Source organism: Palaemon carinicauda, chromosome 24 (assembly GCF_036898095.1).
Source record: "Palaemon carinicauda isolate YSFRI2023 chromosome 24, ASM3689809v2, whole genome shotgun sequence".
In the NCBI taxonomy this organism is placed as follows: domain Eukaryota; kingdom Metazoa; phylum Arthropoda; class Malacostraca; order Decapoda; family Palaemonidae; genus Palaemon; species Palaemon carinicauda.
In genome coordinates, this window is record NC_090748.1 from 80,787,723 (window position 1) to 80,811,467 (window position 23,745).

Here is a 23,745-nt window from a genome sequence, read left to right on the forward strand (position 1 = left end):
CTGAGACCGTCCGCTATGACGTTTCGTTTTCCCGGAATGAACCGCGCCGTGAGGTCTATGTGTCTCCTCTTGGCCCATTCCAGGATATTTTCTGTTATGAGGCAGAGCTCCCTGGAGCGAAAGCCTCACTGTTTCTTGACATACGGCACCACTATGGCGTTGTCGCACATCAGGGCTACTGTCCTGCCCTCTAGCTCCCCTTCGAAGATTGAATGGGCCCTCTGAATGGCCAAGATCTCCAGGACGTTGATGTGGAGAGCTACCTCTGCTTCCGACCACTGGCCTTGTGCTGTGTGAGAAGCCAGGTGGGGCCCCCAACCCTCCTTGGAGGCTTCCGTGAAGAGCAACGTTTCGGGGGGGGATCCGTCAGCGGGGTACCCCACCTGGAGTTCTCCGGCAGGGCCCACAACTGTAGGGCCACCCTTCCTTCAGTGGACAGCGGGACCACCTGAGTGGGGGGAACCGGTCTGGCACCAGTGATCTTTTAGATTCCACTGAAGGAGCCTCAGCTTGATCCTGCCTTGAGGGACCAGTTTCTCTAGACAGGCCAGGTGACCCAGTAGCCTCTGCCAGTCCTTGGCCCTCAAAGGGAGGCCCTCGAGGAATGGCCTGGAAATCTCCCCGAGGTTCCTGATGCACTCCTTGTAGTGGAAGGCCTTCGCCAAGGTCGTGTCCATCTCCATCCCCAAGTATACCGTCCTTCTTACTGGTGTCAGCTGAGATTTCTCCATATTTACCACAATATCCAGCTCCCCGCAGAAGGCTAACAGAGCGTCCCATTGCTGCTACAAGAGTCCCTCTGACACTGAAAGCAGCAACCAATCGTCTAGGTAACGCAGGAGTCGGAAGTTGCGCTTGTGCGCCCACTCCGACACCAGGGAGAACATTTGTGAAAACCTGCGGGGCTGGGATAGGCCAAAGAATAGGGTGGTGAACTGGTAAGCTACCTGACACCACTTCAGCCTGAGGTACCTCCTGCTTGAGGGATGGACTGGGATCTGGAAGTAGGCATCCGTCAGGTCCAGGGAAATCAAAGTCCCCTTCCCTTAAGGCCGCCAAGACCGACCTTGGAGTCTCCATTTTGAACGGGGTCTTCCTGATATACCTGTTCAGGGCCGAGAGGTCTATCACAGGCCTCCAACCCTGCGAGGACTTCTGGATTAGGAACAGTCTGCTGTAGAAGCCCGGGGAGTTGTCCGACACTGGTTGGAGGGCGCCCTTGAGCAACATGGCGGAGATCTCCGCCTGGAGGGCTTCCTTGTGGGAGGGGCCCCGGGATGCAAAGGTGTTTGCCCCCGGGTCCCTTACCAGGGGAGGGGTCTCGTCCAGGAAGGGGACCCGGTAGCCTTCCTTCAGAACACGCACTCCATGGGTCGGCTCCAGAATTCTCCCAACTTTGCCAATGTTTTTGGAGGCATCCCCCTACCGGTGGCGGGGATAGTGGTAGGGGGCTTCTTGTCCTACCTCCTCCTAGGGAACCGGGCTCCTCTGGCTCTCCTGGAGGTAGAGGACCTGGGCTTGAAGGGTCCCGAGAATCCTTGGGGGTCCTTGAAGGAGGGCTGGTGGGAGGAGTCCCACGACCTGCAGGAGGCGTCCGGTTGCTGCTGGGGAGCAGAGGAGAGTCGTTTCACGAAGGGCTTCGGGGGTCTCCAGGGAGCCTGTCGTGGCTGAGGAAAATCGCTGAGGGCCCTGCCTTCCTTCACGAGTCTCTCTATCGTCTGTTCCACCAGGTTCTCTGGAAACGGACCTTTCCCTTCCACTGGAGAGTTCCTTAGCAACCTGGTGTCTCTATCCGGGATCCTTGAGCCAACTTGCTCAGGACAGAGTCCTTCCTCTGCAGGACCCAGTTGGTGCCCTGAGTCCAAGCTTGAGTGGAGGAGAACTTAATGGCCTTGAGCCCGGACCGGAGAAGCTCTCGGAAGAGGTTCAGGTCTGTTTCGTTGGAGAGATCGTGGTTGGTGTGGAAAGTGGCCATTGCCGCAGACCACAAGTCCAACCAGGACATGGTGTGGGCCAGGGACCAAGCGGAGGCCTCCATCGACAGGGCCTCCTGTAACGAGAAGGTGAGGGATGTCGACATGTCCAACCTGCCCTGCGATAGCATGGCCACCGACTCACCCATGTCTATGGGGGCACCGGAAGAGCCCTCAGGGGTGTAGAACCTTGCTTGGCTCTTCTGAAAAGCCAGCAACTTCTTGGGAGTTCCTGGCCTTGAGGGAATTCTTGGGCGCCGCCACGAATGAGTTGACCAACCTCTTGGCTTTAAGAGAGTTGACCGAGGAGGGGAAGTTGACACCATGGGTCTGGACTCCTTAGGCACCATGCCCAGGGCCCTGTCCACCGCCGTGGCGAAATCCAGATCCCTGGGCTCCTCCGCCTCACTCAGGTTGTGCTGGGCCCGGATCAAGGGTAGGACCCTCCCCAACATCGACGTCTCCTCCGGTGATGCGTCCTCTTCCTCCACCGGGTACTCGTCCTCACAGTGGGGCTCGCTCGTCGAACCTGCAGGGGTAGCCAAGGGCTCCACCCAAGCGGGGAGACCCGTATCGAGGCTCCGGGGGGTGGGGAGGTGGGAGCCGTCATGGGCCTGCCAGCCTCACTTGAACAGGGCCTCACCACGCCTGGGGAGCTCACACCTCTAGGCTCCCTCTGCGGGGTCACTGGGGGACCCTTACCCACTCTTGGCCGCACGGGGGCTGCCGCTGGGCGGGTGGCCGATGGACTGGCCGGAGAGCCCCGGGGAGTCGACCATGAGCTTCGCTCTCCTCTCGGGGACCCCGTCTCACGGGCAGCCCCTGCTGCGGTGGGAACGGGGGAACCCTTACCGGCCTTCCTTATTGAATGAGAACTGCCATGCCTGCGATGCCGCCTGTTCCTCCTGCTGCTGCTCCTGCAGCATCTGTGCCGCCTCCGCGATGACCTAGAACATTTTCTAGAGTACCTCGAGGATGACCGCGAACGGTTCCTCTTGCGCCCCCTGCGTCTTCTCCTCTCGCCGGAGGAGGAACTCTCTGAGGAGGTCCCGTCCGAAGATCAGTCTCCGTCGGAGGAAGAAGGAGAACGCTTGGCTGTCTTCTTTTTGGGAGGGTTGTCGTCTCGCAGCATCACTGACCCGGCCTTCCCCACCACTGGGGTTGCCAACCAGACTGAGGGAGACGGCTCGGGGTGGGTGCATCGCACTACGAGGTCTCCGTCCCAAGGCTGCTCGTCGTCTCTCGGCGAACTTCCCGGGGTCCTGGGCACGGCCGACCAGGGCGGCGGAACAACATCAGAAGAGCCCGTCACACAGCGCTCACGATAGGGATTGCACGCTCCCGATGACGGACCTGCAACGACACAGAGAAGGCAGTTCGGTTACCGGGGTTACGGCTGGAACCGCTACCAAGGGGTGCACCTCTACACCACGAGTTTGGGCCACAAACTCCTCCATGGAGGGGGTAGCCACAAAGCGCAAGCGCGACCACAAGGACAATAATAGGGGATCCGCCACAGGGGCCTCACCCGACGGAACAACGGGCTCAACAATCAGTTAAGGCCCGGCAACACTTACCTACGTTCCCGCCATGTTCGGGGACTGGGGATGACCTTGGGGACTTCACCTGTACCGGAGTCGTCCTGGCCGAGGACAACTCTACCGACGTTTCCCTCGACTTAGTAAACGCCGGTTTGTCCTTGGCCTTCTTCTTCATCCCGACTAACTTCCATTGCCAGTCGGGCCAAACGACGCATTCAGGGCAAGTAGCATCCTTCGCACACCTTTGTCCCCGACACGTGGAACAAAGGGTATGAGGATCAACTTCTTCCTCAGACAAGAAAGCGCCACACGCTTTCTCCGCAGAAGGCCCAGGGCAACGATGATGAGCCTTCATCACAGGGCAACGATACACACACAGGGAAAGAAAGGACACAGGAAAACACAAGGGAACACGAGGAGACCACGCGGTAACCATGAGGTCAGGGTCAGAGCGGGATAGAGGTTGTGACGAGTTAACGTTACAACCGACCAGCGAGAACCGAGAACCTAAGGTCAAGATGGCGCCCATGTTGGGAACCATGCCCCCTTCGCAGCTCGGGTCGGTGGCTGGGCACTGTTGGGGGTGGGATTTGAATCATTTTGGTCGGAGCAGAGTGGTTTTACCAGCCCTCCTAAGAAAGTAGTTCGAGGTAAGTATCTCTTGTCGGAACAAATAAGAGATGTTAACATGATATATTTCTCAACTGAAAGCTGGTGTGATGCCTTCCTATCTTCAAACATACTAAACTTGGTAAGTCTATGATAATGATGGATAATTGGTGAGTTATTTATAAAGTACAATGATGGCGATACAAATATTATGAAACTGTTATAAAACTCTACAAGAGAGCACATGAGAGGAAATAAATCTCATCTTCCAGATTTTGTCCAATGGAAAAGATATATAAAAAAAAAAAAAACTGGTGAGATGAGCTAAATCATACAATAAACAGAAACTTCAGGAATAATATTTTTTAGATGTGTTTTATCATTCTAAGCTATGTATTATTGCTATTCATTTAATTCATGGAAAAGTATCCATTATTTCAGAAATTATTAAAATTCTCTCATTTTCACTGAATTTCCTCAAACATTTCATGAAGTAAAATTTCACGGAAAGTCATCACTCAACTCAAAACAACAATTTTCCTACACTATTCTACCATTATCTAACTTTTATACGACAAACAATGTAAATATCCAAGATTAAAATTGACATTCACATGTGCTATTCTATCACCACAACTGCTATTATATCCAATGTGGTATTAATTCTTCAATGATTTCAAATACTGTAACATGATGTCATAAGGTGTTCACAAGCATGAAAAGTTCAAAATATATTAAGATAGCCATACTGCACTGTATTTACATCAGATATAGGGACAAATAAAAAATTAAAAATAAAATAATAATTTAAGAGCTCCACAACAATTCACAAAGATAATTGGACCCTAAAACTGTTCAAATACTTGTACACATCCCTCGAGAAAAGATAAAGTATATTGTACTCACATATGTCCTGGTGATATTTTTATTTGTTTATTTTTTTTTTTTTACTTAGGTAGAATTCCCATGCCTTCCTAACAAGAAAAATACATTATTTTCAGGATTACTATATTACTCTTGTTCAAGCATCATGAAATCAACATTAACATACACAAACATTCTAAACTACACAATAGTAAAAACCTATTCTTAGAAAAAAAATCTTAGGGGGTTAAAATTAGAGCAGTTTAATAAGACCTATAAATGCACAGAAGGCCTTATAAAATTGCATACTGTTGATACAGGAGTTCTCTGATTTCATAATAATCTGCACATAGAGGTCCTTCCACCGATATTCCACCAGAATCTTGCTGTAAGAAAAGAGGAAAAGTATTTGAAGCAACTATTATGTAAAGTTATAAAAAAAAACCCTCATTTTAAAACAAGAATAAATAATTTCACAACTTACCTGGAGTTCACATACTATTTATTCTTAAATTGAAGAACATCAGCCAAAATAAAAATCAAAAACCTTTGTTCCCACTGGAAAAAAAAGCAAATGGAGTAGCATCCCTTCCCAGCAACTAATAATTTAATTTTTAATTCTTCTTAAGAATAAGTAATTGTGTTGAAAATTCATAGCCACTGTGAGAAGAAGGCAGGTAGCAACTTTTATGAATTCAAAGTAAACAAAGTTATGAATTTTAAATTAACTCATATTTATTTCAATGGAACTTCCTAGAATTTGAATGCTGGAATAAAAATAAAAGGTAGTTTATATATATATGAATATTAATAAAAAAAAAAATTCAAAAGAAACTAGAATTTTATAGCAACTAAATTATGATCCAACTGTTGGAATTATGATGGCAATGAATATTTATAATCTAAAAAATTTTCATTAGATTAGGATAAATTTTTTTTCAAGGTTTCATGACCAAACATGACCAGAGGTCATTTTGTAATTCTAATACCTCAAAATAAATTAGGCCCATTACCTCTAATGCCTATAGAATCATCCAAATGAATCTGAGCAGCTCTTATTGATTAAAGAAAACCATCCTGTGAACTAGCTACCATTTACTTTTGTAAAGATGGAATATGAAAAAAGTGGAAGAAACCTTTAGTCTGTAATACAGTAAAAGGGATAACATTATTGTATGTCTTTAAAAGCTATTGCTTACAGTTCACTGATTTGTTACGTGATGCCATAGCAAACAGAAATATATTCGTCTGTGAGATCTTAAGCAAAATCTTTATTCACCTGTGAGATCTTGAGCAAAAGCTTTTTCAAAGTTTCAAGATGTAAACTATAAATTGTGTTACACTATGTCTACCATTCGCCCCCCCCCCCCAAAAAAAAAAAAAAAAAATATCACTACTGGAGATCTTTCAACATTAAAAGAGCTAAAAATTAAAAAAATAAAAATAATTTGTATTTTTCCTCACCATACAAACCTGAGTTCTTTACCATAGAAGGATAACAGCGAAGCTGGAACAGCAGTTGAAAAAATTTAATGAGGTATAAACAAGTGGCAGGTAGTTATGCTGCCAGCAGTGTAGCTCACTGAAACATCAATTGGGATGCAGTGGGGACTTATGTTGGGGGTTGATGACAGCGGGAAAGTTTGAGTAGAAGTATTCTGATTTGTATGGTTATGAAAAATACAAATTATTCTTAAAATTTGTCACTTGTTCCTACACAAATACAAACCATCATTCTTTACTATAGGAGACTCGTCCTTAGGCGGGATGAAATCCCCTTTCCAACTAGCTGGAAACTTTATTTGGGAACTCATGGCTCAAGCATCTGTGATACTACAAGAGTCAGGGTTCCTTACACCTCGTGAAATGAAAAAAAAAAAAAAAAAAAACTGCGGGAATCAATGCCATGGCTTGTAGAGTTGATTTTTACTTGAAAATCTCTGTCAAGGTCTGGCAAAGAGAATGATGCATCTGCTGAATTGCATTGTATGTCTGGTACATCATACTTATAAGGAGTGTAAGGAAAAGACTCCTCCATACTTGATTACAAAATATCTGCAAGCTGAATGGGGCACATCTGCTTTGAGATAGAATCCAGCTGGGATGGTTCGAAGCTGTATCCCCAAATAGGGGGGAAGATCGAAAGGAAAAAATGGGGCCAGTATCCTTTCGTCCCAGAGTCATACATCACCCTTGACCTTGATCTGATGCTAATGGTCCCATGAAAGGAGCCAAGGTAGCTATTCCACTTGCTGTGCAGCTACAACAGGTCCTGATGAAGAAACCTGTGGGTCATATCCTGCAGGAATAGGATAGGTAATGTCAAATGATGTTTCTCTGCCTGTAAAACCTGCCACAGGGAGATTCTAGAAGTGTAGTCACCACCTATTCAGCTGAACTTGAGTGCTCTTGGCCCAAGTTCCTAGTCAATGACTACTACTTGTCAGTTCATGGTTAGGCCAAAGAGAACCAGGATCTGTGTATTGATAGATCCTGGTTTCTAACCCTCGATATCGTTTGTGCAGAACAAAATTCGTCCTTAGCTCCCAAAATTTGGCAACTGAGCAGGGAAGCTGTCAATAGGAATCTTCTGCTGCTACTAGTGACGAAAGTGAGGCTGCTCTGATATCATGGCTCTTGTCCCTGGATAATCCAACAACGTTTCCGTGGTCTTCTAATGGAAACAGCAGGTCACTGAAGTATCTTCAAGTCATGGTTTCTCTTCTCTGGGAAAAAAACCCTGACTTTGGTACAACTAGTGTAGAAGCACTATTACTGATGTTACCTTTTAAGTATTGAAGGTTTGGCTCCCCGGGCCAGCAACGGTCCATGTCCAAAGAAAACGTTTCCAGGGCTGGCTCGGGACTTTGCCTTGCCTTGCTAAGTAGGCCCCAGCCAGTATGTAAGCTGAACAGACACCCCGAGAGATGTTTCTCTACTGATGTCGGGGACTGCCCGAGCATCCCCGACTTGGTCAATACTTGTGGCAAAAGTAAGAGGTGTCAGACCTCCGATTCACACAATTGTCTTTTTTGTGACAAGATGACTAAGGAGTCTTTCTTTAGAAGCCAGAAGATTTTACCAATCAATGTAATCTGACCGTAAGTCGGACCCACATGATCATGTAAAGGAGTACGTGTCTGAAATGAAAAATGTGTGGGAATCTATCCCCTAATACTGTCTTGGAGCTTTGAGCATCCTGCCGAGTGACTCCAGCCTTGTCTAGTGTTCACCTCAGGGTCAGTGTGGAGACAAAAGAAAATGAAGTGGGTATTTCGAAGCTGTCGGATTGTCTTAAATGTCGGAATGACTTTGGCATAGTTGCGATTGAAAAGTAGTTGGTGACTAGAGAGACTTTGAACACTTTGGATTGAATAATACTTCAGAGCTGTGCAAATCACCAGAAGATCTATGGCGTCATGCAAAGTAAATGTTTGGATATCCAGATGGTCGGGGCACCATAGCTGAGCGAGTGAAAAGGAGGTAAGACCATCTCTGTGCTCAAGCCATCCAGAACAAAATTTCCTGGGGTTACGCTAGCGGAGTTACGCTTTCTGAAGGAATGCAGTTGAGCCCTGTTCATCAATTCCTATGGACGCCACTCTTAACTGGCCTGCCTGTATGTGGGGACCACTGTCCCTATGCCAGAAAAGCGTAACAAAGTATTGGAAGACGTTCAGGGGTTCCCATCCAAATGAGACGGCCTTTAAAGGAGAGAAGCAGACAGAGCCCTCCCCAAAGTGTGAAAGGTGATTTCGGGATAGGATAAGATTCATTCCCCGGATCATATTGTTCTTATAACTGAGACAGCTACTATGGGTGAAGAAATTACTTCGTTAATTTATCTTTAGGTAAAAAATCTGGTCTGGCCATTCATCTTTAGGTTAAGTATCTGTTCTGGCGAGACGTTTAGTATAGCGATGAAGAGTGGGGTATCTCCTGCTTTGTCGGAATTAGTCAAACGGATGAAAATCTACACCTGCACATCTGCTGACAAGGCCTCTTTCGAATAGAGATTGGGATATGACTCGGACTTGAGTGTCAGACCACAGTCAATTTCCTGTTTGAACAAATATCCCTGAAGGTGTGATGCTACAGAACTTGAAATTTCCCTATTGAGGTACCTCATCCTCTCAAGGCATGAATATCTTGGTTGCACATGGATGTGGCTTCCTGCTTGGAAAAAAGCATGAATAGAAAACTCAATTCAGCAGGTGTAGTCTAACTGGTATTCAGTCTTCTGAGAATTAAATTTTGACAGATAGAAGGATAACCCTGGAATGAGAAGCTTGAAATGATGTCTTCTTTACCGTAGCCTGGACTTTCCTGGTCAATAATCCCTGATGTGGGGCTCTGGCAGGGCTAAAGGATGAAAAGGGGGGGACAAAAGAGTGAAGAAACCAGTTATTCTATTTGGCTCAGCTATTTCCTTTCTTCATCTGAAATCGTTCAGTGGCCACTTTCCTCTTGGTAAGGGTAGAAGACACTCTTTAGTTACGGTAAGCAGCTCTTCTAGGAGAAGGACATTCCATAATCAAACCATTGTTCTCTAATCTTGGGTAGTGCCATAGTCTCTGTACCATGGTCTTCCACAGTCTTGCATTAGAGTTCTCTTGCTTGAGGGTACACTCAGGCACACTATTCTATCTTATTTCTCTTCCCAATGTTTTGTTAAAGTTTTTATAGTTTATATAGGAAATATTTATTTCAATATTGTTACTGTTCTTAAAATATTTTTTCCTCGTTTCCTTTCCTCACTGGGCTATTTTCCCTGTTGGAGCCCCTCGGCTTATTGCATCCTGCTTTTCCAACTAGGGTTGTAGCTTAGCAAGTAATAATAATAATAACCCTTGTCCCAAAGATGCCACTGGTGGAATGTTACCCACTGGCCCCTACTTTTTCCCAGATTGTTAATGTTGACAGACCTACGAGTTTGTGAAGGTGACCAAAAGCTGCACTTATATAGAAAAAATCATGAGGGGTGATTGTCATTCTTCCATGAGGATTGAAAGTCTATCTCAAAAAGACAAACAGTTTGAAAACTGCATCTGGCAAAGGCCAGGCTATGAAAGAAGCTATCGACTTGGGCGATCGCTTATCTTCACTCGATTCTGATTACCTAGAGATTGGAAAGACATGGAATCGACAGCTAGCTTCCAGTTTCGTGTTGAAAATTTTCAGGGGCCAGGGTTCTGCTTAACTGGAACCAAGTGGGTGACGGTTCGTAGACGTAATCTGATAACATCCAGGTGACCAACTGCATTGGTTACGAAGGCGAGAATGTTTGCCTACTGCATCTGGTATTCCCTGATGGTCACCCATCCAAGTACTAATCAGACCTAATGTCATTTATCTTCACTTATAGGACAGGAGGCTCACAACGTTTGCCAAGAGTAATGGAATAACAGCGTAACCCTTATTGATTCCAGAACGATTATCATACCTCGAGTCTCCTCCTGAGAATGGGGCGAACTGAACAGCATTTTTAAAAATTGTCTTTCTTCCCTTTGAGGGAGGGCGGTGAGGGATGATCCGCTAAGAGACAAATCACAGTTTGTGTAGTCACACCAATTCCTCCCAGGACCAATCTCATCACACTACTTGAAAAGGAGAGCGTTAGTGAGGAGCAGACTAATGTACGATGGAAATCCCCGAAGACCAAAGTGCTGGTGACCTTTGAAAGAAGCTGACTCCAGTAGATTCCAATGAGTCCAGGAAACATCACTGGGCAGGAGAAGGACTAGAGCACAGCTCTTTGTCCTGTACAGTATGCCTGCTGGCCTCCCTTTGTGTGTGGGGGGGGGGGGGGGGGGAAGATTTCTTGAGGCGAAGGACTTGGTCCTTGATCCTCACACCTCTATGCTTCCCCTACAGGAAGTATTTGGTGTAACACTACTTCTTCCACAAAACTGTGCAGAGGAACCTGAAGTTTCTAAAAGAACTCTCCAGGTAGTCGTCCTGTACTTCGGGATCCTTCTTCTGTATCCAGTTACCAGGCAAGTCCTTGGCAGGAGACAAGCAGCAGTGGGGTACCCAACACATGCTGGGAGATGAATTCTGTGACATGAACTTTTCGAGTGAGACGAGAAGGATTGAAAACTTCCTTTTAAAACTAATGGATCCAGGTTTGGGATCTAGGTGAAGTTTTCTCCCATCATCCAGAGACCTTTGATGTACATATCCAGGTCTGGATGTACTCCCCGAATATGACAGAAATGGACAACAACAGTTTTGCTTTTCAAAAACTTGAATTCATATCAGCACACAGAATAATTTTGTCAATTGAGAGTTGTAGTTTTTTCTCAACCATTGCCACTCTAGCTCCAACAAATGATATACTGTAGAGGTCATCTACAAATAGTTCATGTGAGCTGAAAATTCCCTACTGTACATATGGAGAGAAAATCCAAATATTAAGGTACTGGGTCAGAAAGGAGGAAGCGAAGACATTCAAACTCTCTATTTTCTGATTCAGCCGTGACGAATGAAGAGTGTAACCTCTGTATCAGATGCTGGAGCAGTGGCTACCACAGGGTTTTTGGCCAATTTCAGCTACCAGCAATGCTGTCACTAAAAAGTCCTGACGGATATTCAAAGACCTAAAAATTGAACTTGGAGGTAACAGTCCAGTTCAGGTTCAAAGCATCTCTTGCCACTGCTTGAGAATCTACATTCAGAGCTTTTGTTTCTCTTTCATTGCAAAGACGCTAGCCATATGAGATTTTCAACTAAATAGTCCAACTAAACTATCTAATAATAATACCATATTAAATACTAAGCACTTTTATACGTTAAATAAATTAATAAAATTTTAGAAATTAAACAATAGCTTATAATTAACTACAAAAAATTCACTGAAAGTTTGAATATCAAACCAATGTCATAAAACTACATCAACTTCAAAACAGTGTATGGATCCAAAGAATGAATATAACTTACCTTTTTTAGTGCCAATGTACCATTTGAGCACCAAAGAATACCTGCATTAAACTCGGAACTAATCCCTGCTCTGCTCAGGACTTGCTTAAACTCACTCAAGCGAAGGTCATTGATGAATACAGGATCATGATAAGGAGCCTGGAAATATTTAGTATGAAAAATAAATATTTTTGACCAGCATCAAACAAATTCAGTCACATTTAACTGTATAACAAGAAATACCTTATCACTGAATCAACCTTGTAAAATAACATAAGAGATATCTTGTCACAAAATCAACCTTGCAAAATAACAGAATACATATACCTCATCACTAAATCAACCTAACATGTGAATTGTAAAAACCTAAATGTAACAGGCTTAACCTTATGAGGTTTTAGTACTTATCTGATCCAATGCAAATACAATAAAGCTTATAATTACACCCAATGCTAAGTTAAGTACTCAGACAATAGCAGATGCTGATAAAAATACAACTTCTGTTACCCTGTCTAAGCATGTAAGTGTGGCATCTTTGTTTCCAAGATAAAGGACTTATCAGCCCCACATTGAACCGAGTGATTCTCCCACTCGATCATTTGGCATACTGTAACTCATCTGCTATGTAAAATCCTGCATTCTTTATTAAAACATGAGTTGAATACTTAAACATAATGACTATGATTGCTGAATAAATATATATAATTTCTTTTTAAATGAAGGCATTATCCTTTTTCCATATTGTGAGTCCATATACCAAAAATACAATGAGTCCATATACCAAAAATACAATAAGTAGTTAAAAGAAGTGTTATTTCTATGTTACAAGCAATTACAATCCTCTCTTCCTTAAATAGTGAATTACATGGATAACTGATGACTTTCAGTTCTACCAATGTAATTCTTTTTTATGCTTATAGTACTTATGAACATATCATTTCCTACTATATCTTATTTTCTCAAATCATTACAGAAGAAAAAAAGTGTATCTTACCTCTTCTGGTGGCATAATGTTTAGGGTTGGCATTTCACTATCTGGTTGACTTTCACTGGATATAACTGAAATAAATAAATAAAAATTTTGATTTATCTTTAAAAAATGTTATTTTCATTAGTAAAACAAATTTTTGAATATACTTACCCGGTGATCATATAGCTGTCAGCTCTGCTGCCCGACAGAAAAACCTAAGGACGAAATACGCCAGCGATCGCTATACAGGTGGGGGTGTACATCAACAGCGCCATCTGTCGAGCAGGTACTCAAGTACTCCATGTCAACACAGAACCAATTTTCTCCTCGGCCCACTGGGTCTCTATTGGGGAGGAAGGGTGGGTCCTTTAATTTATGATCACCGGGTAAGTATATTCAAAAATTTATTTTACTAATGAAAATAACATTTTTCAATATTAAACTTACCCGGTGATCATATAGCTGATTCACACCCAGGGGGGTGGGTAGAGACCAGCATATATGTTAACATTAAGAGCTAAGTATTTCGTATTTCATTTTAGCAGTTATTCAAAATAACAAACATAAAATTAATAAGTACCTGGTAAGGAAGTCGACTTGAACAATTACTCTGCCTTTTTTAAGTACGTCTTCCTTACTGAGCCTCGCGATCCTCATAGGATGCTGAGCGACTCCTAGGAGCTGAAGTATGAAGGGTTGCAACCCATACTAAAGGACCTCATCACAACCTCTAATCTAGGCGCTTCTCAAGAAAGAATTTGACCACCCGCCAAATCAACCAGGATGCGAAAGGCTTCTTAGCCTTCCGGACAACCCAAAAACAACAATAAAAAGCATTTCAAGAGAAAGATTAAAAAGGTTATGGGATTAGGGGAATGTAGTGGTTGAGCCCTCACCCACTACTGCACTCGCTGCTACGAATGGTCCCAGGGTGTAGCAGTTCTCGTAAAGAGACTGGACATCTTTAAGGTAAAATGATGCGAACACTGACTTGCTTCTCCAATAGGTTGCATCCATTACACTCTGCAGAGATCTGTTTTGTTTGAAGGCCACTGAAGTTGCGACAGCTCTAACTTCATGTGTCCTTACCTTCAGCAAAGCATGGTCCTCCTCATTCAGATGGGAATGAGCTTCTCGAATCAAAAGTCTGATATAATAAGAAACTGCATTCTTCGACATTGGTAAAGAAGGTTTCTTAATGGCGCACCATAAAGCTTCTGATTGTCCACGTAATGGCTTAGTACGTCTCAAATAGTACTTAAGAGCTCTTACCGGGCATAGTACTCTTTCTTGTTCATTTTCAACCAAATTAGCAAGGCTTGGAATATCGAACGATTTGGGCCAAGGACGAGAAGGAAGTTCGTTTTTGGCTAAAAAACCAAGCTGTAGGGAACATGTAGCCGTTTCAGATGTAAATCCAATGTTCCTGCTGAAGGCGTGTATCTCACTGACTCTTTTAGCTGTTGCTAAGCAGACGAGGAAAAGAGTTTTCAAAGTGAGATCTTTAAAAGAGGCTGATTGAAGTGGTTCGAACCTTGCTGACATAAGGAATCTTAGTACCACGTCTAAGTTCCAACCTGGTGTGGCCAACCGACGCTCCTTCGAGGTCTCAAAAGACTTAAGGAGGTCCTGTAGATCTTTGTTGTTGGAAAGATCTAAGCCTCTGTGACGGAAGACTGCTGCCAACATGCTTCTGTAACCCTTGATCGTGGGAGCTGAAAGGGATCTTTCCTTCCTTAGGTATAAAAGGAACTCAGCTATCTGAGTTACAGAGGTACTGGTAGAGGATACTGATTTAGACTTGCACCAGCTTCGGAAGACTTCCCACTTCGACTGGTAGACTTTGAGAGTGGATATCCTCCTAGCTCTAGCAATCGCTCTGGCTGCCTCCTTCGAAAAGCCTCTAGCTCTCGAGAGTCTTTCGATAGTCTGAAGGCAGTCAGACGAAGAGCGTGGAGGCTTGGGTGTACCTTCTTTACATGCGGCTGACGCAGAAGGTCCACTCTTAGAGGAAGTGTTCTGGGAACGTCTACTAGCCATTGCAGTACCTCAGTGAACCATTCTCTCGCGGGCCAGAGGGGAGCAACCAACGTCAACCTTGTCCCTTCATGAGAGGCGAACTTCTGCAGTACTCTGTTGACAATCTTGAACGGGGGGAACGCATAAAGGTCTAGATGGGACCAATCCAGAAGAAAGGCATCTATGTGAACTGCTGCTGGGTCCGGAATCGGTGAACAATAAATTGGGAGCCTCTTGGTCATCGAGGTTGCGAACAGATCTATGGTAGGCTGACCCCACAAGGCCCATAGTCTGTTGCATACATTCTTGTGAAGGGTCCACTCTGTTGGGATGATTTGACCCTTCCGGCTGAGGCGGTCTGCCATGACATTCATGTCGCCTTGAATGAACCTCGTTACAAGGGATATGTTTCGATCTCTTGACCAGGTGAGGAGGTCCCTTGCGATCTCGTACAACTTCATCGAATGAGTCCCTCCTTGCTTGGAGATGTACGCCAAGGCTGTGGTGTTGTCGGAGTTCACCTCCACCACCTTGCCTAGAAGGAGGGACTTGAAGCTTCTCAAGGCCAGATGAACTGCCAGTAGCTCCTTGCAGTTGATGTGCAACTCGCTTTGATCCACATTCCACGTGCCTGAGCATTCCCGACCGTCCAATGTCGCACCCCAGCCCGTGTCCGATGCGTCCGAGAAGAGAAGGTGGTCGGGGGTCTGAACAGCCAGTGGCAGACCCTCCCTGAGAAGAATGTTGTTCTTCCACCAAGTCAGTGAAGACTTCATCTTCTCGGAAATAGGAACCGAGACCGCTTCTAGCGTCTTGTCCTTTCTCCAGTGAGCAGCTAAGTGAAATTGAAGGGGGCGGAGGTGGAGTCTCCCTAACGCGATGAACTGGTCCAGTGATGAAAGCGTCCCTATCAGACTCATCCACTGTCTGACTGAACATCGGTCCTTCTTCAGCATGGACTGGATGCATTCTTGGGCTTGACTGATTCTGGGGGCCGACGGAAAAGCCCGAAAAGCTTGACTCTGAATCTCCATTCCTAGGTAAACTATAGTTTGGGATGGGACGAGTTGGGACTTTTCTATATTGACCAGGAGACCCAATTCCTTGGTCAGATCCAGAGTCCACTGTAGATTCTCCAGACAGCGACGACTTGACGCAGCTCTTAAAAGCCAGTCGTCCAAATAGAGGGAGGCTCTGATGTTTGCCAAATGCAGGAATTTGGCAATATTCCTCATCAGTTTGGTAAAAACTAGAGGTGCCGTGCTTAGGCCAAAGCACAGGGCTTGGAACTGGTATACAACCTTCCCGAAAACGAACCTTAGAAAAGGTTGGGAATCTGGGTGGATGGGGACGTGAAAGTAAGCGTCCTTTAGGTCTAACGAGACCATCCAGTCTTCCTTCCTGACCGATGCTAGAACCAACTTTGTCGTCTCCATGGTGAACGTCTGCTTTGTGACAAAGACATTCAGAGCACTGACGTCTAGCACCGGTCTCCACCCTCCTGTCTTCTTCGGCACTAAGAAGAGGCGGTTGTAGAAGCCTGGGGATTGATGGTCCCGGACTATGACTACCGCTCCCTTTTGTAGTAAGAGAGAGACCTCTTGCTGTAAAGCTAGTCTCTTGTCCTCCTCTCTGTACCTGGGAGAGAGGTCGATGGGAGTTGTTGCTAGAGGGGGCTTGCGCAAGAATGGAATCTTGTACCCCTCCCTGAGTAACTTCACAGACTGTGCGTCTGCGCCCCTGTTCTCCCAGGCCTGCCAGTAGTTCTTGAGCCTGGCTCCCACTGCTGTCTGAAGAAGGTGGCAGTCAGACTCTGCCTCTAGAGGACTTGGAACCCTTCTTCTTGCTCCCACGTTGACTTCCGGCACGAGCACCTCCTCTGCTGGAGGCTCTGCCACGAAAGGGCGGAATGAACCTTGACACTGGAGTGTCCATCCTGGGTCTAGGCACGGAGGGCAAAGGGGTGGCTTTGCGAGCGGATGACGCCACCAGGTCATGAGTGTCTTTCTGGATCAAGGAGGCGGCAATCTCCTTGGTCAACTCTTCAGGGAAGAGACACTTCGAGAGCGGAGCAAACATAAGCTCCGACTTTTGACATGGGGTGACTCCAGCTGACAAGAAGGAGCAAAGGTGATCCCGCTTCTTGAGGACCCCAGACACGAAAGAAGCCGCAAGCTCACTAGAACCATCCCGTATGGCTTTGTCCATGCAGGACATAATGAGCATGGAAGTTTCCTTATCAGAAGGGGAGGTCTTCCTGCTCAACGCTCCCAAACACCAGTCCAAGAAGTTAAAGACTTCGAATGCACGGAAAACTCCCTTCATAAGATGGTCCATATCCGAAGGAGTCCAGCAAATCTTGGAGCGTCTCATAGCCAGCCTGCAGGGAGAGTCTACCAGACTTGAGAAGTCGCCCTGGGCAGAGGCAGGAACTCCCAAGCCGAGAACTTCTCCCGTGGCATACCAGACGCTAGATCTGGAAGCAAGCTTGACCGGGGGAAACACGAAGGATGTCTTCCCAAGTTGCTTCTTGGACTGCAACCACTCTCCCAGTACCCTTAAAGCTCTCTTGGACGAGCGAGCGAGTACGAGCTTCGTAAAGGCAGGTGCTGCTGACTGCATGCCTAAAGCGAACTCAGAGGGAGGCGAGCGGGGTGCTGCAGACACAAACCGATCCGGATATAAATCCTTGAACAGCGCAAGCACTTTCCTAAAGTCTAAGGAGGGAGGTGCGGTCTTGGGTTCGTCGATGTCCGAGTGTTGGTCGTCAAGATGTGCAGCTTCGTCATCATCAGAGAGTCCATCGTCTGAATGTTGAGGAGGAAGAGGCTACGGAGTAGGTAACAGCTGGACGGCTGAGTCAACACAGGTGCATGCGTGGCTGCACTGGACCCAACATCATGCCACTGTTGGTCAGTCTGAGAACTGGCAAGAACCATAGCTGAGTGGGTGCGCAAAGCGTCTACTCCCGACTGTGGACGGATAGCGGAGACCACCGTGGGTTGCGGAGGCTGACGCACCGCGTCAAAACACGGCAGCTTAACTCCACCCTCCTGTTGTTGTGGTAGCACACGCACGTCAACGGAGGGTTCCGTGCGTCTGTGAACGTCAGCATGCGTCTGGCAGGGTCGACTGCGCATGGGTGGAGGAGCTCTCACAGCCGGAGTGTGGGAGCAGGCAGCCTCAGCGTCTGCTGGGCGCACAACCGTGGTAGGTTGTAGGCTAACGGGTGCAGCGTCAACCTTCTCCGCACGAAACTCCTGCATAACAGCAGCTAACTGAGTCTGCATAGACTGCAGCAAAGACCACTTGGGGTCTACAACAGTTGGTGCGGCAACAGACGGAGTTACTGCCTGTTGCGGTACCACTTTGCCTCTCTTAGGAGGTGTGCAGTCGTCGGAGGACTGCAGCGAGTCCGAACTGACCCAGTGGCTACACCTGGGCCGTTGGACTTGCTCGGAAGGGACCTTGCGTTTAAGAGGCCGTGAGACCTTGGTCCATCGTTTCTGGCGTGAAACCTCTTCCGCAGACGAGGAATGAACGGGCTCACTCGTCTTCTTGTGGGTGGGACGATCTAGGAAAGATACGTCCGAAACCACGGAGGGAACGTCTGTCCGCTGATTAAAGCCTGTCGAACCCTTTGGTCGTACGACATTGCTTCTCCCCTGGGCTTGGGAGCTTGCAAGAGGTCCCGGACTGGGAGGACGACAGGCACGAACAGACGCACCCTCATGCGTAACACTGACACTTTTCACTGCACTAACACTCACTTCACTTCCCACTGCACTTTTACCTTTCAACTCCCTGACGTCAGCCATGAGTTGATTGCGGTCATTCGCCAATGACTCGACTCTCTCACCTAGAGCCTGGATGGCACGCATCATATCTGCCATCGAAGGTTGATGAGAGCTAGCAGGGGGGTCGGGTGCAACCACTACAGGGGAAGGAATAGGTTGTGGGGCATGGGGAGAGGAAAAATCAATTGAGCGAGACGAACTCCTCCTGATCCTATCCTTATCTAGCCTACGTGCATATTTCAGGAATTCTTGAAAATCGAATTCCGAAAGCCCAACGCATTCCTCACATCGATCTTCCAATTGACAGGCTTTACCCCTACAATTGGAACAAACGGTGTGCGGATCGATAGAGGCCTTCGGAAGATGCCTTGAACAGTCCCTAGCGCTACACTTCCTGTACTTGGGGACTTGAGAAGGGTCAGACATCTTGAATTAGTCAAAAGGGGGGAATTCAAAATCTATCCAAGTCGTCAACAAATAATCCAAAATCCAACAAAAGAATGCAAGGAAGTATTGAAGATAACTTCTGCACAGCGATAGCTAATAACCAGAAATGAATACTTCACCAAATAACGTGAAAATCAATCCAGAAAACAACAGCGTATTTAGTAGGTCTTGCCGGTGGCACGACAGAGAGAAAATTGGTTCTGTGTTGACATGGAGTACTTGAGTACCTGCTCGACAGATGGCGCTGTTGATGTACACCCCCACCTGTATAGTGATCGCTGGCGTATTTCGTCCTTAGGTTTTTCTGTCGGGCAGCAGAGCTGACAGCTATATGATCACCGGGTAAGTTTAATATTGAAAAACTCAGTTTCCATCTGAAGATTTAATGTGAATAAGATAGCAATTACTCAGACTTGCTAAAACTAAACTCATCCAAGTAATGTACAAAAAACTTCCATAAAAGCAGAAATTTTGCACACTCATATTTATATAAAATGTTGTCTGGGTCAGCTAAAGTTTTGACAAATAGTAGTACTTGACATGACTTTACAATAAATGCTCTTCATTTATTTGCTCAAAATAGCCATTCTGAGAAGCAAGGGAATTAATGCCTCATAACCTATTTGCATGAAATTGGTAACTACATCCAAGTAAAACATCCAAGCTTAGTTCCTGAAACACCATTTCAATTTAGCTTGACAGATAGATGTACAGAAGTGAGCATGCACAGTAGTAGGCAGTGTTAACGTATTATTTATTTCACATTTGAAGAATTAGGAATCCTTAAAAAGGGGGTTTTAGAAAAGGAAAAATCTATTTTAACCTGTAATGACTTGAATACTGTAGTAAACCAAAACAATATAGCCTATGCCAAAGAGATAGTGTCTTCCCTGCCTTAAGGTCAATATATCATTATGCAAGGCAGGAACTCAATGTGCATGAGAGAGACCCAGAGTTTCAGGATCTTAATGAACCTGTCACAGCACCTCCAATGCTATCTGATGACACATTACCCAATAAGAACCACTACTAATGCTGTAGATGATGCTTACCCAGGCATTTGTTTTTACCTGGCAACAATCTTTTTGCCCTAGCTATGATCCACTTCCCTTCAATAGTCTTGGGAACCACAAAACACCTCCCCGAAGAGACTTTTTCTTCTTCACAAAGGTAATTTTGAATTTAAAATTAGTTTTATAATACTTGCACGATCAACATTTGTTGATAGCTTTTAATTCAATTTACAAAAAATAAATTATGATTATATGTGAGGGAACTAATCAATGTTCGTGATAATTCATGATAGAACTATTTATGATTCCATTATTTTAATGAACTGATGAACGTATAGGGTCAAACCTGCCCTGTTTGTTTTAGTTGCCATTTTGTTTACAAAAAGTGTTCTCCCAGCTCAAACATTCAGGATTTGTGTGACACGCTTCCTCAAAATCCACAGGGTAGTACCCTGTCAGGTTACCACCTCTGCTCTGCAGGTGTAAGGAAAACCTGTTCCTGCTCTGATCATCAATAGTGGGGTAGGTGAGAGGGTACCCGATGTTAATCATACAAGTGAGTATCAAAACACTTATTTGAATTCAAGATCCTGTTACTTGTTCACAATAGACAGAGATTTATCACCAAGTGGGAGCTGAGCTGAGCTACATGAGTAAATACAATATGCCTCACCAACCAATTAAAACTTGCAAGCTGGGCACATGTTAGTGCATAAATAGTATTGTCTACTGTAGTAGTGATAGAGCTTGGTGATGATGTGTCATTGATAGCCAGGTAATTTCAGAATTGGAGGAGCTGTGCCAAGTACAAAAGTGGCTGAATTTGAGGGTCTTCATTATGCATACTGAGACTGCGCTTGGCACATTCAAACACTGACACTAGAGCAGGGGAGACATTAACTTTTTGGTATTTAATGTCATACGAGATTCCATGTTTTAGCCTTTTACAGGAAAGTCCTTGAAGACCACACAGCACATTAACCCCCAAAATACAGTATACCTGTATAAACCAATTGCTTAAACTACTGAATTACTATTTTTGTCCATAAACTTATACCATAGTCATATCGTAGTCATATCCTGGCATTCGCAAGTGTTTGAGATATCCACGAATGCCATATATCCACAAAATATTTTGCCAACCCGGTAAGACTAGTCACCACCCTTACAAAATCATCACTGTTCCCATGCGTTCAACTTACTACCCTTCCCAAGTCACTACGGTCAACCCAACCACGCAACAGACTTTAATCAAAACAGATTTTATTTTTTTCATTTTTGTCTGTCATCAGCTGATCTCAAGCAGCCACTATCAAGAATATGCACACATACGATAACACAAAGTATTGTTTCTTTATTTCTTAATTCATTCAAAACAGCTTCATAAGAAATATTGCATTAGCACCAATATGTTATAGCCTATCATAGTTTTAATTCAGTTAGTTTACAGCTTTTATTATGTGTTATCACTTGGACATACAATATGAATATGAATTAACACCTGGACATATAAATGTATTATCTCTCTCTCTCTCTCTCTGTCATACAATAAACATATTATTATTATTATTATTATTAATGAAGGTTGCAAAGTGTTGGGGGCAGTTAAGGGAGTAGTAAAAAATAGATGGTTGGGCATGAATGTAAAGAGAGTTCTATATGAGAAAGTGATTGTACCAACTGTGATGTATGGATCGGAGTTGTGGGGAATGAAAGTGATGGAGAGACAGAAATTGAATGTGTTTGAGATGAAGTGTCTAAGGAGTATGGCTGGTGTATCTTGAGTAGATAGGGTTAGGAACGAAGTGGTGAGAGTGAGAACGGGTGTAAGAAATGAGTTAGCAGCTAGAGTGGATATGAATGTGTTGAAGTGGTTTGGCCATGTTGAGAGAATGGAAAATGGATGTCTGCTAAAGAAGGTGATGAATGCAAGAGTGGATGGGAGAAGTACTAGAGGAAGGCCAAGGTTTGGGTGGATGGATGGAGTGAAGGAAGCTCTGGGTGATAGGAGGATAGATGTGAGCGAGGCAAGAGAGCGTGCTAGAAATAGGAATGAATGGTGAGCGATTATGACGCAGTTCCGGTAGGCCCTGCTGCAGCCTCCGATACCTTAGATGACCGCGGAGGTAGCAGCAGTAGGGGATTCAGCATTATGAAGCTTCATCTGTGGTGGATAATGTGGGAGGGTGGGCTGTGACACCCTAGCAGTACCAGCTGAACTCGGTTGAGTCCCTTGTTAGGCTGGGAGGAACGTAGAGAGTAGAGGTCCCCTTTTTGTTTTTGTTTCTTTGTTGATGTCGGCTACCCCCCAAAATTGGGGGAAGTGCCATGGTATATGTATGTATGTATTAGCTAAGCTACATCCCTAGTTGGAAAAGCAGCATGGTATAAGCTCCACTGGGGAAAAATGGCCTAGTGAGGAAAGGAAATAAAAAATAAATAAACAACTAGAGAAATAATGAACAATATAAAATATTTTAGGAACAGTAACAATATTAAAATAGGTCTTTCATGTATAAACTAAAGTCTGTTTCATCCTAGCTGGCAACTGGAGCCGAACTACGAATTGAAAGCTCGTCGCTGATTGGCTATTGGTTCAGGATCCTCCCCTCCCGCTGACTGACGACAAAGCAAAACATTGCACTTGTCCGCGGTACATGTCATTTTTGCTTTATACTTCACTTGGTTTGCGTAATATCTACATGGTTCTTTGGTAACACACAGATTAAAGGTAGATGATGAGTACAGTATTACAGTACCTTGAAATAAATATCCATATCTTAAAAAAATATACGAAAAAATACAAGTTGAAGTGAAACAAGCGCTGAAGAAACTTTATTAGTCTTGAGGTTTTGTGGCTTTGTGTAGGGAAAGGGGATATTTGACTCTCACTCTAAGTATGAAAGACGGCTGCTGGGCACAAATTAGTGAGCAAGTATCATTGTCTACAGTAGTAGTAGAAGATTCTCGGTGATGTAATGTCTTAATAGTCAGATTATTTCCGCATTAGAGGTGCTGTGAGTTCAATAGTACCTGAACTCAGGGGCTCCCTTATACACAATGGGTCCGAGCTTTGCACATTGAAACATTGTCCCAGAGCAAGGGAGGCAAAATTTCTTTGGTATTTTTTAGTCATATTGAGTTTCATGTTCTAGTCTTTTACAGGAAGGTTCGTGGAGAACACACACCACCTCCCTAAAATACTTTTCCTTCGTAAAAAACACTTATTTAAATATGTGAATTACATTTAGTACTTCATATTCAATCAAATTGTATTTGAAGTCTGGATAAAAGGATTTACATAATCATTAGCTAACTTGTACATGTCAAAGATCAAATGTATGTGAATAAGGAATTACTTGAATACTATCAGGTTATAAATTAATGCAAAAAATACCAAGAACAATATTCCAATATTTGTGCTTTTTTTATAGTGTTAATTTACATAAGATGATACATGATTGCTTAAATAAAAACACTGAACAAAACATTGAGCATTCACTAGAAATTTACCTTGTCTCTCTGATTCTTGGATATTTTCATCAGCATTTTCCATGGGAAATGAAACAGTACCATCAACCCAAGCAACTTCTA

The 23,745-nt window shown here is 44.7% G+C and overlaps 1 protein-coding gene across 1 annotated transcript in view; it reads right to left on the reverse strand.

Annotated features, from left to right (window-relative positions):
- Window positions 1-5,156: 5,156 nt before the first annotated feature.
- Cpsf100 (cleavage and polyadenylation specificity factor subunit 2) overlaps window positions 5,157-23,745 on the reverse strand; it is a 200,073-nt gene continuing 181,484 nt past the window's right edge. Inside the window, exons 15-18 of the mRNA XM_068348239.1 lie at window positions 23,665-23,745; window positions 12,900-12,964; window positions 11,927-12,064; window positions 5,157-5,373 (exon numbers count right to left, since the gene is read on the reverse strand). The exon at window positions 23,665-23,745 is cut by the window's right edge and continues 58 nt beyond it. Coding sequence (XP_068204340.1) covers window positions 5,281-5,373; window positions 11,927-12,064; window positions 12,900-12,964; window positions 23,665-23,745 — 377 coding nt within the window. The 3' untranslated portion in view covers window positions 5,157-5,280. The remainder of the gene's footprint in view (window positions 5,374-11,926; window positions 12,065-12,899; window positions 12,965-23,664) is intronic.